This window comes from Xiphophorus couchianus, chromosome 20, assembly GCF_001444195.1.
Source record: "Xiphophorus couchianus chromosome 20, X_couchianus-1.0, whole genome shotgun sequence".
In the NCBI taxonomy this organism is placed as follows: Eukaryota; Metazoa; Chordata; class Actinopteri; order Cyprinodontiformes; family Poeciliidae; genus Xiphophorus; species Xiphophorus couchianus.
Genome location: NC_040247.1, coordinates 30258780 through 30277937, shown reverse-complemented (window position 1 = coordinate 30277937; position 19158 = coordinate 30258780). Strand labels below are relative to the sequence as shown.

Genomic DNA, 19158 nt, shown 5'->3' with positions numbered 1-19158 from the left:
ACTGAAAGCAGTGCTAATGTTTTAGCATTCTCCACATTTTACGCGCCTTTTGGCATCACCTAATCTTTAGCTCCCTCCACAAAGTTGAGGCTTTTTGACTTTATGTGCTAACTTTGGTAGCATTAAACTTTAGCGTAGGTCAAGTTGACAAACCGTAGCTTCCTGAAATGATTCCTAGCTTTTATTAAATTGAAATTATTCAATTATTCCAGTTTTCTCAATTCTGGTTCCAGCAAAGAAATGTACGTTTGAGAAGTTTTAAGAAGTTTGTTTTATTTTTAAAGGTTAGGTGAAGAAAACTGTTAACTAGCAGCTAACAGTTTAGCTTATCGAGTTTCACTGGTTGCATTAAAATCAACAAAGAAGGAAACCTGGTACTTAATGTTTTATTTTGTAAAAGAAAAAAAGTTCTTATGAATTTAAAGATATAACTTCATAACTGTGGTGTCTTTGTTCTCATCATATCCTGGCTCTGTGGTATTTAGATTATTTCAATAAAGAAGTTGTTAGCTCCACCATTAGCCAACGGCAAGGTCAGTTAAACAAGAATGGCGAAAAAGTGTCTCAGGCCTAAACTGGACATGAAGGTTCATCAGAAACATGCTGGTTCTTTTGTGTACAGAGATCAGAAATGAGTTATTTTATTACATACTAGAACCACCTGTCATTACCCTGCTGATGTAAATATAGAAAAACTTTATTTTGTTTATAAGAGCTTGTGTAATTTAAAGGTGTACATTTCCATATGTTTTCAGAGTTTTTGAAAGACAATAAACTGGTTGTTTTAATCATGTTTGACGTTTTTAATAAGTTATACTTCTTGCCAATTGCCTGGTTCTTCCAAATGCTCTACAAAACTGAATGGTTGCCATGGAGATCAAAGGATTTCTCAAACATGGATGAAAGAATTAAGGCAATACTCCAGATATGTTTTAGATGCGGGAATATTATGACATGATGTAAAGCTCAAAGTCAATTCTACATGATACTGTAATAACACTTTTAACGTTAAAATCGGTGCAGTTTAAATTAAAATCCTGACCCTCGGAGCATTTTTGCAGGGAACAGTTTGATCTTCCAGATGGACCAACAGAAACCTGGTTTATCTGGAACTGTCCAGTTCATTCCGCCTCAGTTGATCTTTGTAGAATCTAAGGATCTGCAATATATCTGCATCCTCGTGTCGGCCATGTTTATGAAAGGTCCAATGCCTGATGTTCATTTTCATCTTGTTGCCATTCGTTTCAAGATGCAGAGGGGAAGAGGATTTGGCAACAAAAGGAAAGCAAAATACATAAAATCAATAAATATTGGTTATCGGCCATAAAAGAGATATTAAGACACAGACTTTCATATCAGTGCATCCTTGACGTCAGTTAAGTAACGATGGGTTTGGATCAATTCAGTGGTGGTTTTCTGCTTTAACTCGTTCTGTTTCCACCAGAGTCTTACAGTAACGGGCAGGACGTCCCACCACCCTGTTCCTCATGGGCAGAAAGGACCACAGGCCATCCACACACACACACACAAATGAGGCGTAACACACAGGAGAATCCTTTTAAAATCAATTTAGTCTTTAATTGAAATATTTACCGGCAGTCGTTAAATAATTCTTTTCACTCCTACAGGCTGTGAACGATCACTGTACAGTAAACTTTTCACAGGATTTATTACAGTATTTACATCCTCCGTTCTCCACACATTTACAAATTCCCGTCTGCAAGCCAAACTCTGGCTCCTTTCACACACAACCCCGTGCTTCTGGTCGATGCTTTACAAAAAGGAAATCAAAAATAAACTCAACAGTGTCTTTTTAAATACATTCACTTAACCTTATTCAAGGTTAATCCAACCTTGAATAAACTGCAGTTCAAAGCTAGACCGCCACTGGTGAAATTAAAGCACACGATAAAAAGGCGGGAAATGTAATGTTAGCTTCATTCAAATAAAACTGCTTTCACAGCTTTCTGGGACATTAATGTGCAGGAATGTTTTAATGCTACTTCTGCTCTGCTGAGCACAAAGCAACCAGTTCATCTGGTAATACTGATAACAGAGGAACCTCACTGGTCCAAACACAGAGCATCGGCTCCGGGCAGAATCAGTCTGCAGCGTTTTCTCTGAGTAAGTCTGTCAGCAGATGATGTCGGCTCGAGGTCAGAGGTCAATTCGGAGCGTTTCTACAGTGCAAATGCGCTTTCTCTCCGGGCCGAGCTGCGATTGTGCTTACTTCACTGATTTAGTCTGAAAATCTACGCGAGCTGCCCTGTGGCCTGGTGATCACAGCAGCTTCTCTGCTCCCAAACATGCACCACATTTCAGCGGATCGTCACGGCGACATAAAAACGATCCTCTGTCAGGACCGACAGGGTTTGGCTTCAGAGACGGACGGCTCCTCCACTTTCTTCCTGAAGTCCCCGCAGCTCAAAGCGCATCAGCATCAGAGAGTCTGCTCAATTATGAAACCCTGCCGCTACACCACACCAGCAATGCAGGACAAAGGTCGCGCTCCCCGGCGCCCCCGGTGGGAGCTGTACTGAACTACAGACAGACGTCATACAGTCACGTTGGTGTGAAGAAGTGGCTCAAAATGACTTGAGACAGAATGGAGGAGATACAGGCTGAGCTGCAGCGGTCAGGTTTTTATGTAGTCGATGTTTTTATGATTCTGTTTGCGGTCCGAAATGGAATCTTCTGGTAGTTTTAAGTAAAAGAAAGTAAATTATGACAAGATAATCCTCATTTAGGCACCTATTGTTTTGTTTTTTATAGATGAACTAGCATGGAGTGTTTTGAGGATGACAGTTATATAGAGACGAACCAATCCCACAGCCAGACAATTTTACTGAAGATCCGTCCCATCTTCAGGCTCTGAACACGTCGACCAACAGGAGAGACTTTATTACACGTTCTTTGACTTTTTTTTTTTTTACCAATTTTTATAGGGATGCACTGGAATTGGCTCAGATTTCCTAAATTGTTGGTGATGGGCCTCTGCAAATCAGCCTGTCCCACTTTGCTCTGCATGACCTGGTGATGTGAATGACGGACCGGATACAACATGTATGGTTGTATCTGAAGCTGGACTTTTATGGTATCAATAGCCACAGTTGGCAACCTTTGATGTTCCAATTAACAACTTTTCAGACCAAGAAAAATAAATAAATAAATAAAAATTGATGTCAGCCAAAATCGGCTTGAAAGAGAAAGAAAAAGAAATTGTTGATTGGTCAAAAAGTGCAATCTGTGCACAGACAGGTTTCTATAGACATTGTTAAGTTGCATTTCTAAAAACGGGTTCAATGAATCATGTCATCCATGTGACCCGGTGGGCTGGATGTGGATGTTTAACAACACTCAGCCACTGTTGGCAACTTTTGGAGCTACATTCAGCAACTTTTCAGAGAAAAGAAAGTGACATAGGCCAAAACTGGAATGTCAGGCTTAAGAAAAAAAAGGAAAAATATTGGTGATCAGCTAAAAACCTGCAACCTGCACCTTGAAATATGTATACAGTTATTATTAACTTGCATTTCTGAAATCGGGTTCAAAGATTCATTTTGTCCAAACTAACAAAGTGACCTTGAACTACTCAGTATCCAATGTGTTACAGTAAAATCCAATATGGCTGCAGATGTAGGAAGCAGGTGGGAGTGTGAGGCTGAGGGAAGCAGAGGGCTGAAACATGAGGAGAGAGAGAGAGCAGACACAGAGGGCTTGGGGGTCAAAGGTCGGGATTTTCCAACATGTCTGGAAAGCTGAAATGGAAAGTTAACAGAGAGAGTCGCTGCAGCCATAAAAGCCAAGAAGCTGGAAAACCGGACAGACGCTCTGCTCCGCCTCGAAAACAAAAACACCAAGAGACAGAGAATAACTGAAAATAAATACACAAACTAAAAGTCCAGCTCCTCTTCCTCACTGTGTGGTTCAGACAGACAGATTGACACGTGGGCTGAGCCGAGGTTCAGCAGCAGCCACCTGAAGGCCATGGAGTCACAGAATCCCAGCAGACATGAGCTGCTGGCACCAAACCTGAGGAGGAGCAGGAGGACGAATGATCCGGACAGGGGGAACGCTGCAAGCCTCAGTGTGGGTCAGAGGTCAACATGAAGAAATCAATCAATCACATGGAGCTTCAGTCATTCTGCAGTCAGACTGGTGAAGGATGCTGAGGTAAGTTTGCAGGAGAGTAACTGCGCTTGATTAAGACGAAGGCTGTCTGGCGGTGTGAGAGGCTCCGCCCACTAGCAGCAGGTTGACATAACCGACCCGACCCTCTTCCTCCTCTCACTCTGGGATCTGCAGTGCCATCACTGTGGGTTTGATGTGGAAGTACTGGTTGAAACGGAGAACGGCGTACCTGCCAAAGACAACAGGAAGTGACTGACAGCAGCAGGAACGCCGGACAATAAATCAATAAACAGTCCTAGAAATGATTGCAACAAACAATAGTATTATTATTTTGAGATCATGTTTTACTGGTCTAATAATAAAAGCATAATAATGCAATCACACCCACTGGGGGGAGACAAAAAAAAAAAACCTTTCATTTCTACAGAATATTTGTCAGTGGAACCAGAAAAAATGGAAATATCCAAAATAAAACAGAAATATTTACATTGGATTAGAAAGTCTCTAACTGAAACTATATTTTAAAAAACATTCAGCTTAGACAGGAAAACAGGCAAAAGTGGCAGGTAGTGCTTGATAGACAGACGCTGTCTATCAACGCTGTCTAGCAAACATTATCAAATGTTTGCAGCATTTCTCAAAATGCCGGCTTTTCAACAATATTAAAGGGGAGCATCTCTAATGACTGCTGTCCAAATGGAAATTATCACACTTATTTTAATTTATCATGTGAGATATCTCTCACACACTTTCACACACAAGAACAGGAACAGGAACCTACCCGAGGAAGTCAAAGTCGATGGAGGAGTATTTGGCTTGGATGAGAGCCCAGAATCCCCAGAAGAAGTGGGAAGCCTTCAGGGAGAAACGTCACACATCAGCTGTGGTTCCACAGCCGGGCTGTGTTGATCTGAACATGAACCAGGCCGTTTCTACTGACCAGAGCAAACTTGTTGACCTGAACGTAGAGCGTCTCCAGCTCCCGCTGGCTGACCTGGTCGGTGTTCTTGGTGAACAGCTTGTAGACCTGCAGGTACTCCTTCAGCCAGTCCATCTGCATCTGAAGACTCGGGTAGAGGCCGTAGTCCAGCTCAGCCATGCCTGACCACCACAGGAACAGGATATGCCAGAGATATAACTGACCAAAAAAATCACCTCTTGCATTCAAACCGTAAAGTTGATCACCAACCTGCAAATTCGTTGAAGTGGTTGCCGATGTCGAAGGCCTGGTAGTTGTAACTGGAGTATTCGTAGTCTATAAAGTGAACGTGACCTAAAACACAACCAATCATTACTTTATGGTCTTCGGTTATGTGCTGCGCTGTTGTACCAAGACATAATCCCTCAGATGTTTTGAGAACCTGCAGAGAGGTCACACTCAACACAAAGTACGGCTCTATGCTGATGATATTCGTTTTTAATTGAAACTCAGCCGTTTTCCTGTTAGAGCTAGCCCGGATATTGACCTTCTGTGCGTTGACTCTCGGCGGAGGCCACCTACCCTCCTTGCTGTTGTGGATGATGTTCTTGCAGAGCAGGTCGTTGTGGCAGAGCACCACAGGGGAGCCCAGCGTGGACAGATGCTCCTTCATCCACACCATCTCCTGCTCCAGCACCGCCTTGCTGGGAACCTCCTGCTGGATTCTGGGGAGGGAGAGAGAGGAAATAGGGAAAAGATCACTTTTTTCCACCTCCTCTCTGTGCTGTGACGACAACCACGAGTGTCAGAAAACTCAACGCCAAGGTAAACAGGAAGCGGCAGGTACGGTTACGCTTGCTGTTATTAACCAAAATAAAGTGCGACTTGCTGTTTTGAAATCCGTGAGCTAGAAACATGTGGTGAAAAACAAGTGGGAACAACAACAGAGCAAAGCTCACAGCACCAGGCGGTGGTGGGAGGAGAACTGCTGCTTCTCGCATCTCATAATTCACTGGTTTTTATTCACGTTTGTCTTTTTCGTTTCTCTGCATGTTGCCCACGGCAACTTAAAGGGCCAAATTTACTTAGCTGTACGTCATGTTAGAATATTATTCCCTCATTAAAAACATAACTGGAGTGTTGATTTCATGCGGGTTTGAGAAATCCTTGAATCTCCATGGAAACCATCCAGCTATACAAAACGCCTGCCTGGACCAAGCTCCGCCTTCAAGATGCAGCTCCTCCTCCTAACAACAATTTCAGAGTTTACGAGCTTCTGACTCACAGAGCTGCCCTCCCCCACTCAGCTCCTTCAGACTAGCCAGCAGCAATTAGCAAACAGCTGGTAGAACTGCGCATCAGCAGAGCTCATTATAGAAGCTACGTCTCGGTGACACACTGGTAAAAATGCTGTTACAGCGTCAACAGAGGAGCCATGCTGGGATGAGTTCCTGAAGGCGGAGCTTCACAAAGAGCAAAAGGTTTTAAAGAGACGGAGGCCCAATTTCAAGGACTTGAATTACAAAGTCAAATTTCTTTTAAATCATATTTGATATATATATATATATAGCATCTTTTTTAACAATTGAAGGTAACGTGTTTACTTGAGTGTGCTATAAAATGGCACTATGTTCCTGGAAAACGCATAACACCGCTCCTTTAACTTTCATCTAGTCGTTGTGATCTGGCTCCAGACTGCCTCTTTTCAACCGACCCGTATGAGCTGCAAGCCGTTTCTGGCCCACAGGTTTAAGCCTCTGTGAGAGCCTCAGCTGACCAGGTCCAGGATGCTGAGCAGAGACCCCTACGCTGAGTCTAATGGGCTTATGGAGCCTAATCCCGACCGGGTCAGTCTGACGGGATGAGGCGAGGCTGGATTTCACACCCTCTGCTTCTCCTCACTGACTGGATTTCAGCTCATCCCACATTTTAAGGTGGATCTACAGTAATCTTACCACAGGATAGTGAGGACGGCGTCTGTGGGAAACTCAGTGGGAAGAAAGGAGGAAGTAAAGTGAGCTGCTCCGTGCATGGAGCTCAGCAAACATCTGCCTCCGTGAGACTGATGCAGTCAGCAGTTACATAAGGCACAGCCTGGCTTTGTACCAATAGACCTCTGTGTGCCACATTCGTTCAGCTAATTGGTGGAGAGTACAGGCTGAAGTTATCACACCCCTGGGACTCCACTGAAATCTACCTGTGTGTAACTTAGGCTACGCTCACATGGCAGGCAAACTAATCTGAAAAGACTTTTTGTCTATACACGACTTTTTCAAGACAGTCTGAACTGCCCGATTTTGATCTTTTATTGCAAGGGTGAGTAAGCAGGTCACTTATGCTAGCTTGACTTTGACAATCTTAACATGTAGATGTGCAGCGGAATGCTGTTTGTTTCACTTAAAAAATTAAGTGTTTAATTTTAGTTTTAATTTTAATGATCTGTCATACCAACTATGACAGATCACCAGTAGAGCAGGTGTTTACATTAACTAACCAACTGTGTTCAGATGATCGTGTATTAATAATCGCAAAACAAATATCAACCCTAAAAAAATACTGCAATGGACTGGAAGTTCTGTTCTTTGTGTGGGAAATATTGGTGTGTTTTTTTGTTGTTGAATCTTAAGACACTGAAACTAATCTCTGCTCTATCAGCTGGTGGAGCTGATGTCAGCCAGTTGCTATGGCAATGGATCCGTATGTAGTGTTGAGATGACAGAGAGAAAAAAGAATACAAGTGGTTTTGAGTTGTTCTTCAACTGTTTTTCTGCATTATTTTCCCTTTGCTGTGGCGCACTGCACTAAATTAATGACGCCTACATCTCCAGGTTTCATTTAGTTGTTCCACTGCTGCTATGGGTGGCAGATAAAAGATTCGTCTTTTTGCCCTCTGGCATTGTGCGCATGAGAGAAATTTAGCATTACAAACCCACCACTCCTGGTCCGACCACTGTTGAAAGGAATAAGAACAATAATTCCCACAACAACAAATAGTTTAGAGGGGAAGAAGCTGAAAACCAGGCATCAGTTTCCTTTCTTTTCACAGTGAAGCAGGACTCTGTGTTGGTCTGTTCCGGCAGAACACGCCGAACGTTGCGGTCGTAATGTGAAAGTGTGGAAAAGTTCAAAGGAGGTGAATGAATACTTTTAAAAGGCTCTGGGCGTCAGAATCAATAGAGTGACTAATCTGTGAGCCAGCTGCTGACGACTGCTTGCCAACATGGATGAATAGATAACTTATAATCAGACATTTAGATAAGCTATCAGTGAACGTGTGTAAATGTTATTCAACTTGTTCGGGGTAAGAGTAGAAACTGAACTGAAACTCAGGATGAATGATGAGGTGATGCAATGTTGTGACACAGACTCAGTGTGGATCCAGGATGCAAAAAGCTTCTTTTTTTCCCCTCCTGATTGAGTTCATGATCATGTTAACTGACATGTTAAATATTCACTAAGTAACTCTGGGATAACTTGTTGGCTGACTTCAACTTTCACTGCCAACATTTTAATTGCTGATATAAACGTTTGTGTTTGGCTAAAACCATAGAAGAAATGAACAGTTACAGGGGAGAGCTAGAGATACTATTGTTGTGTTTCTTGGGTTCAATATTTTAGATATATTTTCACTTCATTTTAGCATCTCTGGCAGATAACCCCTCAGAAACTGTAAGCGGCTCTGCTGGAACCTCAACCTATTAACAGATAATTCTCCTCTATGGACTAAATATTCTGGTACATTTTAAATTCCACAAGGATTTCTGTCTTTTTGTTTGCAAAAAACATTTAGACTCAGCCATCCATGTTGAGTTTGCATACAAATTACACAGATAAGAAAATAAAGGGGACTTATTGTGCAAAATTCACAATAACTTAATGTTTATGTTGGTGTCAGGAAAACGAGCTTTTACAAAAACCTCCCGGCTGATGAGTCACATTCAATGGGCCCCCGAGTCATTACGAAGCCGAGCTCAGTCCGTTACCTAGCAACCCAAGCTGAGCTCCTGAACGTTTGGTCAGCTGGTTTTACCGCTGCATTCTCTGTGCAATGGCTGCTGGAAAAGACTAGTGTGTAGTCGTTGACTTACCATCCAGAAACCACTTGCTGCATTCTTGTTGGTTGTGGAGGAGGATCCATGTCTGCTTTTCAAAGATACAGTTCTGTAATTGAGTATCTGATTGCCTCCATTTTCACGTGAGTATAAATGTGGAGTTGGAGGGCGTGGCCAGTAGCAGCTTATTTGGATTTAAAGTAACAAGACAATTTAAATTCACTAAAATCTCATTATCCAAGAATGATTTGGTCCATAAAATGTAATGAACATGTTTTGTGTAGACCAGTGACCCATCCTAAAGGGTTCAAGGAAGCATAATAGATCACCTTTAAAAAAATGGAAATATTTAATTAGAGGAAGACTGTTTATTCTGTATCCATTAGATAGATGGTCCATTCTTAGAAGGTAATTATTGCTTAGACAGGAAACAATGACTCCAATCCCATCTCTAATTTTAATATAGAAATTCATTCACTAGTGCTGAAGTCAGCTGGTCAGTGCAAAAATAAGTCCAATATACACATGCGATCACTCTCCATAACAACAAACTCAACATTTGTATCAGAACCTGTGATTTTTATGCTCCTGTTAATATGGCTACATCAAAGCCCAGTAATGTATTTACTAGGCCATTATTTAAAGATGCAAACCAGACAACCTGCCTCTCTCTCTCTTTCTCTCCAGTGCTGAGGTGACAAGAGCGTGGCAGGAAACCACAGCTGCTCCCACTTATTTTCCAGGCAAACCAGGCAGCTCTTCAGGCAACATTTGCATGGTCATCACGGTGAAAGTTGAACAAAGTGGAAAGAGAGAGCTTACCTGATGTTGGAGGCCTGATCGGTGAACTCTGTGGCCACCAGGGAGAAGTACTGCCGCATCTTGATCCACAGGTTGGGCTTGGGGATGCAGCCGTTGTGCGCATGGATGGCGTGGATCCGAGCCATCTCCCTGGCTATCAGCCTGAGAGCAGAACAGAACCAATGAATCGGCTAGAAATAAGTCCAGACAAAGAAAACAACTGGTTGATGATGCGGTCCTAACCGGATCAGGGTGGGGTCCCGGACGTCCTGCGGCCCCAGAGCGTCCCCCTGCATGAACTCGTAGCAGATTCCGTTCTGGAAGGTGCAGTAGAGGCGCGGGGCGCAGCCGTTAGCGTGCAGCACCTGGAGCGCGGCGGAGCAGAGAACGGGTTAGGCAGGAGAACCAAATCCCACGCACCTGGAGGTCAACCCATCAACACGCCCACGCTACCTGGAAGCTCTTCAGCTCGTTGTCTCTGTCCACGATCAGCTCCGTCTTGTTGCCATACACTCGAACAAGGACCACGTCGTCGGGGCTGTCGTCTACGTAGTAACCAACCAGTTTGTTGGTGGTCCCATCGGTGAAGGACTTGAAGAGAGAGACAGGAAGTTAGCGTTCCCGCTATGAAGCACGTTTCCTGAAACATTCCCACCTCCAACCTGCTACACCTCATGAAAACTGACTTGAGCCAGCTTCTTCCTTCTATTTACAAGAGAATAGTGTCAGTACTAAAGGTGCACAGACTTCAGTCTTTATTCCGGTTGTTGGAATTCTGGTCTTGGTCGTTACCAATAGTTTTTCATCTGTATGTATCAACTGATCACCAGTCAACCAAAATTAAGGAAGTTGAGGTCCATTTATCAATTTTAGTGATTGATCGAATCTTTGGTTTTGAAGACGTTAACTTTGACAATCTTCTACTTATTTGGACTTTGAATTCAGGTCAAATCACAGAACAGATCGTTGAAATAAAAGCCAGTTCTTCAGTTATTTGTAATTTCTTTTTAAGAAAACAAGGTGAGAAAAAAGAAGAAAACTAAAATTCGGTCTTGGTTTTACTTTTCAGCCATATTGCCCAGCTCCAATACAGTTGTTGGCATTATTCTAAATTAACTGACACAATGTCAAAACTCTGTCAATTGACGACCTCATCTTGAGAAAGGTAAAAGGTGGAACTTGGAAATGTATAATTCCAAACACAAAACCAAGAAACTGAGCTGCAGAGTCTGGAAGGAAAGGGGAAAATGTCTTGGAACCAGAGTCACACACAATATGGAGGCTGAGGAACCAAACACTGAAACATCTTCAGTTCTTCTTCTGAAGATGGAGAAAAAGAACTAAAGCTGATCATTTCTGCCACAGTGAACCAGAGGACCATCACAAGCAAGGCAGGTGAAACCTGGAAAAACACCTAACAAGTTCTCTGCAAAGGAGCTCAGACTGATGCCAGAGCTTTGGCTCCTTGGAGGTTTGGTGTTTTTGCAAAAGACGGAGACCAGGATGAGTTAGTGCAACCGGACCCTCGATCAGTAGAAGCCTTGGACAGAGGGAAGGTCAGCCCTGACGAGCCTCTACGAAACCACCCTAACATCTCACACATGGGTAGTCATTACCACGGAAACGTCTGTCACAGCAACCATGGCAGCTAGCGTGTTCTGTTCACCAAACAAGGGCAGAGAAACACCTGTGTAAATATGATGAGCAGCAGCAGAATGCAGCGGAGGAACAGCAGGTCTGCACACATTCTCCTTTATTTACCGATGAAGTGAGAGATGTTTGGCTCTTACACAAGGGAGGAGCAGCATGGTGTGTCAATAAATGATTTAGAATCACACCACCGTCTTCTGGATCATACCCACAACAAACTGTCTACGCCACTCCGGCACCCCAGGGTTTCCTCTGGCAAGGCAAAATAAGACGCCACACCTTCAGAATGACGTTTTGGGGTTTTTTCTGTGCGTCTCTGACAGTGCAGTGGATTTTACTCATCATGCAAGACCGGTCCAAGGCTGTATGTGGCCTGGAGCAGAACTTGACTTAGGGGCCCCTCTTGCTGATAAAAACATCAGCAACTAACAGCTTCTGTGTTAGATTTAATCTGGGAGAAGGGAGTAGTTTAATTGGCCAATCTAAAAAGCAATAAGTTATAATCGCAGTTTACTAATTTGTATTTGTGGGCAAACAGAGATCAAACTCAAAGATTAAATTCACAGCATCAAATTGTAGCTATGGTAACAAAACAATTTAACTATGAATATTGTTCTTTCAACTTTTACAAAGTAAACTTGCCAGCTCCTTAAAATCTTACATATAAATGTTGAACAATTTGAAATCTTTTAATTTATGTATACTGAAACCACTCAATTAAATTCATTCAGCATAATTGATATTTATTTTTATTGTTTTTTGATTTATTGTTTTTAAGACTAGTTGTGGGTATAAATAGCGTTTCACTGGTGATGTTTTCCAGTAACATATAATTACCCAGTAATACTTTTTACATTTCCTGTCTACTTAACATCTTTTAATACAAAAACACGATGGCCCACCGGTGGACCGCCTCGGCGCCCCGACCACCAGGCTTAGCAAGTTTTCTGGGGGAAACCCTGGTTGATTAATATAGTTTAGCCTTCATACATAATGTTTCAGAAACACTTTGAAGGCTTATGGTATTTAAAGGGGCAGTGTTACGTAAAATCGACTTTTCTGAGCTTTACATCATGTTGTAATGTTATTCCCACCCTCTCCCACTCAGCTCCTTCAGACTAGCCAGAGGCAACTAGCAAAAACCTGGTGGAACTGCAGATATGTTGAGCTCGTTAGAGGAGTTTCTTCTCAGTGCAACGCAGGTGAAAACGTTGTTAAAACGGGTTAACAGAGGAGCCATGTTGTGATGACTTCCTGAAGGTGGAGCTTTACAAAGAGCTAGAGACAGAGACCTAATTTCAAGGTGCTTAATTGCAAAGTCACATGTCTTTAGTCATGTTTATATATATATATATAAAATCGGAAGGTCAGGCTACTTGAAGATCATTAATCTGGGATCGGCCAGGAAACTGCAAACAGTGTATCCCTAAACTGAAGGTAACTTTTACTTGATTGTGTAACTATGTTACCTTGACAGTCCACTGTCAAGGTTTAAAAAAGCCTTAGAGGAAACGCTGCACCGTCACCGTCGTTTTCCAATAATGTGGGGTCTTTCCACAACTGGCTGAGATTCCATCTCCAATGTTCAAACAGATTTCATTTTCATAAGAGGTGATGAAGAAAATGGCTTATTGAAGAAGTGGTTTTAGGAATGTTCAAGAAGTTTGTAGAAACCCAACTTCGTTGCGTCAGTCAGGCTCTTCTGCAATACCAACAGCAAGCAGAAACCCCTAGAAATGAAAAACTAAATGTCTGATTGACAATACCAACATACAGGCTGCCTGCGTCCGTCTCTGCCCAGACGCTCACTCACACATATCTGACATTCCAAACGCGACTCGCCACCAAGACGGGCGCACAGGCATCTCTGTTATCACTGAACATTCACCAGCACACACACCCGCACACACACACAGGTCTCAGTACAGCTCTGATCCCATCCACCCAGCACACAATGCAGCGTCTAACACCAATGCATGTAGCACACTGTTTACATCCTCAGCAGCAGGTGTGTGTCTGGTCAGTGTGTGTGGTACCAGATTCAGGCAGGGATTAGCTACTATGATGCAAACATGCTAGCTGTGTTTGAAAGATGCAGCTGGAGACAAAGAGCAGTAAAATCTGGACCTGAGTCACTTTAAATGTCCATTTTATTTTATTTTGGGATTAATGAAGTGTTTTTGAATTTGAATTTGTCTTCTAACCAGAACTCAACCAGGATTTTCTGGTTCTATCATCTAAATGCAACAGAAATAAATCATGTTAAAGTACAAAAAGAATTTGGTCACAAATTTCATACAAATTGGAACTCAAACTTCTTGCAGTAAAAAATGAGGTAGGCATGGCTTAAATATGTTCTTTACTAGCCAGCAGGTCTCAGGTTAGATTTTGCAGCTGATCCACCTGAAATGTCTTCACCACCAAATATCCAGAGGCGCAGAAGAAGAAAGATGCTCCTGCTTCACCTCAGACAAAGAATGAGCTGTTCAAAAAATAAATAAATAAAAAATTTTAAAAAACTGGCATCGGCCTGAAAAAACACACCAACCTGTGATCCTGATTTTGAAACAGATGGAAACTTGATGAAACTTCATAATGCAAGGCATTGAGTTACCAAGATGACTAGAAAAGAACCCAGCAAGTTCAGTTTATTTCTTTCCTTTTTTTTTAAACCTCAGCATGAGTGGAATATCACCATATTTGGCGCAAAAACACTCGTTTGACTTTGAGGAGGGCGAGTTACCCCTGTCCCACTGCCAGACTCCAGTCTCCATCTGATCTCAACAGGTTTTTGTGTTGACTAGTCCTACTGACAGACCACAATTACTGCCGTCTGATGCAGACTTTTCTTTTTTTTTAAATCAAGAGAAGCTGAGCAAAACAAACAAAAAAAAATCACGTTTGGGCATCCTCAGCTTTAATTTGAAAATCCCACCTTTGGGAAGGACACAAACATTTAAGACATAGGGTCAAAGATTAATAGCTTTGAAATGAGCTGCAGATCACAAAATGATTCTCCATGATCTAATATTTTCGCTGAACTGTGCCGTTACTGCGGCCTTGCTTGAGTTGATGAAGGTTCTGATTGCACTGCTCCCAGCAGCTGCTATCAGCATTCAGTCACACAGGCGTACAAAGCCGACGTTAAAACCTGGAGACATGACAAAGAACTAAAACTCAAAGTCAGCAGGCTGAATACAGTTGGTCTTCCTCTTTGGACAAATTATGGACCCTTTAACAGTAAACATCTTAAAGGACAGCAAGAAGTCCAAACAGGAAGGTTTGGCTACGTTTTACTTTAGAGCAGTGAAGCAGTCTGGCCTGTTGCCGGTCAGAGATCCCTGACTGACACTAACAGATCTACAGATATGCTTGTTTTAATGATGTCATGGCAGTAGTTGTTGATTGACTGATCTTTGATGACTTTCAACATTACTGTGCTTCCACTACCATTACGTTAGATATATGTGATGCTTCTTGAAAATTGTTCCTCAAAAATATTGGAATGGGTGAAACTGTCTGTTTGCCAGGCTTGTGGAGTCAAGCTGAATACAAATGCAAGCCACACCTTTCAGATTTTTCTTTGTCCAACTATCTTTAAATTGTACAATTGTTAAACTGAAAGGCACATCATTGATCCCCAGATGCTGTGGAGCTTGGATTCAAGTGGGTTTTTTTTGTGTGTGTTTGTTTTGTTTTGTTCTTTTACGCTGTAGTGGTATTTATTGTTCAATTAATAGACATGAAATAAAGAGTAAAGTGAATGGGAAGACATGAGGCAAATGGTCCCAAGACCGGGAATGACAATAATATCTTTTTGCCAACATGACAATCAGAACATATTAGACATATAATCCACGATCATTAATAAATTAGTAGAGCGTCTCGCCAGCAGTCAGCGCACTGTAAAAGAAATGCAACCTGCCGAATAGGTCATGTTTCCCGGCCTTGCCCCTGCCTCAGCCCGGTGATGCTACGGAGCTGTCAATCTTAGCCTAGCCTAGCACAGCGGCTAATGTTACCTTGGTTCTGACGCTGTCAGGCTCCCACGCCGGTCTCAACTCCTTAATGAGCTTCATCGCCCCTTCTTTCACGTTGTGCTCGTCTACGAACACGGGAATTTTTCTGATAACCGGCGACCCGACAGGCACATGTATCTGCGTTTCCATCCTGCGGCAGCTTCTCTGAAACCGTAACCTCCGAGTTCTTCACAGCCGTCTCTCCACAGCGAAGCACACAAGGAGCTGCTTGGTTGTAACGTACCGGTTGTAACGTGTTTTCAGACTTTGTTTGACAAAATGATCCCGGTACAAGCTGGAGTTTTGACGTTGGACTGAAGGGACAGGGAATGTATGAACAGACTGACGGGGTGCGGATGCTCGTCGTCGCCGGTTTCCTAAGAAGCCAACAGCACCATTTCCTCCTGCTAGGCTCCGCCCACCGGAGGATCATCCGATTGTACCACACGCCGATTGAGACGCGCGAGAGTCAGACACGCCCATTATTACCGAGTGCTACCGAGTTTAACCGAGCAAGATTCACCGCTAACCTTTAGTGGAAATCTGTTTTAGTATATTGTCCTGAAGAATTCGTTTATATTTAGACAAAATAGTTGCCATTTGACACCAGGACCTCTAGACCAGGGGTCTCAAACTCCAGTTCTCAAGGGCCGCAGTCCTCCAACTTTTAGATGTGCCTCTGCTGCACCACCTGAACAGAATAATTAGGTCATTAAGGCTCTGAGAACTGATCTACACAAGCAGGAGGTAATTAAGTCATTTCATTCCAGCGTTTTGTACCTGTGGCACATCTAAAAACTGCAGGACAGCGACCCTTGAGGACTAGAGTTTGAGACCCCTGGTCTAGAGTAACCAAGGAGAAGTTGTTTTAGTATACTTTTCCAATATATATTTATATTTAGACATAATAATATGTTTATATTTAGACATAATAATAACCATTTTACACCGGAACCTACACAGTAACCATAGAGATAACATTTCCTGAAGGTTCTCCGATGTGTGGGTCTATTTTACACCATTTGTGGATAAGGGAGCATTTCAACGTTCACATACATTTTGGACACAACCAAAATTAAATACATTTTGGAATATCATATTGGCTGACAAATTGAAGGGTAAGCTTGTAAAATAGATCATGCAATTAATATTAACAGTAGCAGCTAAATGCGTTTCAGTTAACTGGATTCTCCAACATCCCATATATGGTAAGGCAGGATGCATGAGGAGGGGGGGAGGGGGGATTGGAAAAATGTATAATTTACTCTTTAACATTTCAATACAACTATATGGGGATTTACTTCTGCGATACTAAAGCAGCAAAGTTGCTGAATCTGAGTTGCTCACTTGTTGGTTTTGCCTCTGTTTTGAGCTCTCTTCCTTCGTCTCTCTTGTCTTTCATGTGGCTTTTATTTTAAATCCCTGCATGTATTTTCTATCCTCACATCTGCATGTGTGCAGGTGGAGGTGAAGAAATATCTCTGGATAATCTCAAAGATCTGTGGGTAACTTCATAACTTGATTTGGGCTTTGATGTAAACCGTTACTATGGGCCTCTAGGCAGAGGCGAGGCTCTTAGTGGAGTTGTAGAAACACATGAACCGAAAGATGATCAGTGGAGATGGGGCTTAGTTTTCATACACTGTATGGAATATACGTTTGCTTTATTTTAACCACATTTCACTTATGAGTATTGTGTGCAGAGGTTTGTGGGGAAAAGTTAATTGAATCCATTTTGGAGAAAGGCTGTAACAAAACATAATTCGGAAATATTATTTCATCACTTTATTAGTTACAAAATAATAAAATGTTGTGAAGTCTTTCCAGATGTAAGTCCAATCAAATCATTAACGACTGTGGAGAAAATGAAGAAGGTCCAGGGGAACAAAGGGAGTTGTGCATATTAATACTGTATTTAGTGATTCATCACCGTATGCACTGGAAAAAGAAATCATATGGACGCTAGTTTGATGAAGCTTCAATATCTGTCAAAAGGGAATAAGGACTAATATAAAAGATTTAAAAATGTACTATTTTTGTTTTAATAATATGAGGCAATATGGGTGCTGAATGTAAAAAAAACGGACAAGAATATTTGTGATGTAGAACAAAACTAACAGCGCTTCAAAGCAAAAACTTCATTCTTGCAGTACCATCACTTAACCAAATGGTGGCAGCACAGCAGCATAAATGTGGCAGAAATTTGAATGGAGCTGACACACAGAACGCCAGAGCAACAGACGTCAACCTAGCCGCCATATTGTGAGGGGCAATTTATGGGGAAAGAAAGGGGAAAAAACAGAATACAGAGGAGCACGGCTCTACTCTAGTTTCTCATTGGATGGCAGAGCTCCTCTCCGTTTTTCTAAAGCTGAGCTGTATGTACGGCTTGTTTCAGGAACCTCGTTCTTCTGGCTGTGATCCATGTTCCAATAAAGTCAGACCTTTGCAGAGGTATAAGATCAGTGGATACGATCAGTTTCTCATGTACGAACCAAAATTAAGAAAATCAGGTACAATTTATGGGTTCACCTCTAAAAATGATTTGTATATCTGTATTTTTTCCTCACATATAGACTAAGCTAAGTATAGACAGTTTAAACCCTAATTGTACCTTTACACTATTTATTAAAAGTTGACCATTTTCTAATATTTGTCTGCACTTTCACAGCCAATCTGAACAGCATCTACATGTAGTAGGTTTTTGTTAGTAATAGTAGATTATGAGATTCTGAGGGTTTTGGCCAAGTCATTGCGAGTGAAAATTAGAATACATAGTACGTCTCAAATCAGACATGTTATTATATTGAGTCATAGCTAGCAGGTTTTATCTGTGACTATGTGACGTTGTTGGCAAATACCGGTGCTTGTTTTTGGCAGCATGAAGTCATGTTGTGTAAAATGCCTTGAGGCATGATTTTACACGTCAGTCTCAGTGTGTGTTTAAACAAAAGATCCATCAGCTTAGCCTGCAGCGTCCCTGCATGTTGTCGAGTTTCAGAGGGCCCCTGATAAAATGCAGCGCAAACAAAGCAATCATCTTAAGTTGTCTAAAATTCAGCAAAGGTTAAGCAAAACACAACTTGCTACACTGTAAAAAGATCATCTGGACAATTTTATATATAAACATTCACATTATTCACACTTTATCAAGGATAGCTCCATTTTATTAACATTATCTACTTTATTTTTAATAAGAAATCCTACCTAACCTATTTATGTTGATGCATATTGTGATGACAGCCGGTTGAAGACAGCTGTTATTCTCTGTCATTGTGTGTAATGACCAGCAGAGCAAGCTAAGCTTATATTATGAATAAAAAATATCAACTTAGCAAAAGCTAAGAACTACATTAAGACATGTGGTTGAAAAGGTTGATTAGGAACATAGCTAACAGCAAGTCATGCTAGCTAGCAGAGATTTTTAGCCCTGAAAATGCAGTTGCTAGTGATGTGTAGCTGAGGCTGCCAGCAAAAACGTTTATCCCACCTTGCTAATGTACATTTAAAAAGTTCATTACTATTTCATAAACTATTTATACCTGCTGGACCATCAACCAGTTCACTCTGGGTTTCATTTTAACAA

At 41.9% G+C, this 19158-nt stretch overlaps 1 protein-coding gene across 1 annotated transcript; it reads right to left on the bottom strand.

Moving 5' to 3' along the window:
- Positions 1 to 1553: 1553 nt before the first annotated feature.
- etnk2 (ethanolamine kinase 2) lies at positions 1554 to 15995 on the bottom strand. Its single transcript, XM_028002065.1, has 9 exons — positions 15576 to 15995; positions 10357 to 10494; positions 10147 to 10268; positions 9925 to 10065; positions 5633 to 5775; positions 5321 to 5404; positions 5072 to 5232; positions 4913 to 4986; positions 1554 to 4360 (listed from the first exon to the last, which is right to left on the bottom strand). Exons 1-9 carry the CDS (start codon positions 15720 to 15722, stop codon positions 4288 to 4290), a joined length of 1083 nt encoding a protein of 360 aa, XP_027857866.1. The 5' UTR covers positions 15723 to 15995; the 3' UTR covers positions 1554 to 4287.
- Positions 15996 to 19158: the final 3163 nt, after the last annotated feature.

Bases quoted from the DNA above. Each gene is read 5' to 3' on its own strand.
- etnk2 (XM_028002065.1), bottom strand. From the start codon at position 15,722: ATGGAAACGCAGATACATGTGCCTGTCGGGTCGCCGGTTATCAGAAAA. The intron at 10,269-10,356 runs GTAGCGTGGGCG...GCCGCGCTCCAG, and splicing joins ACGAGCTGAAGAGCTTCCAG to GTGCTGCACGCTAACGGCTG. The intron at 5,776-9,924 runs GTAAGCTCTCTC...CTCCCTCCCCAG, and splicing joins GATCAGGCCTCCAACATCAG to AATCCAGCAGGAGGTTCCCA.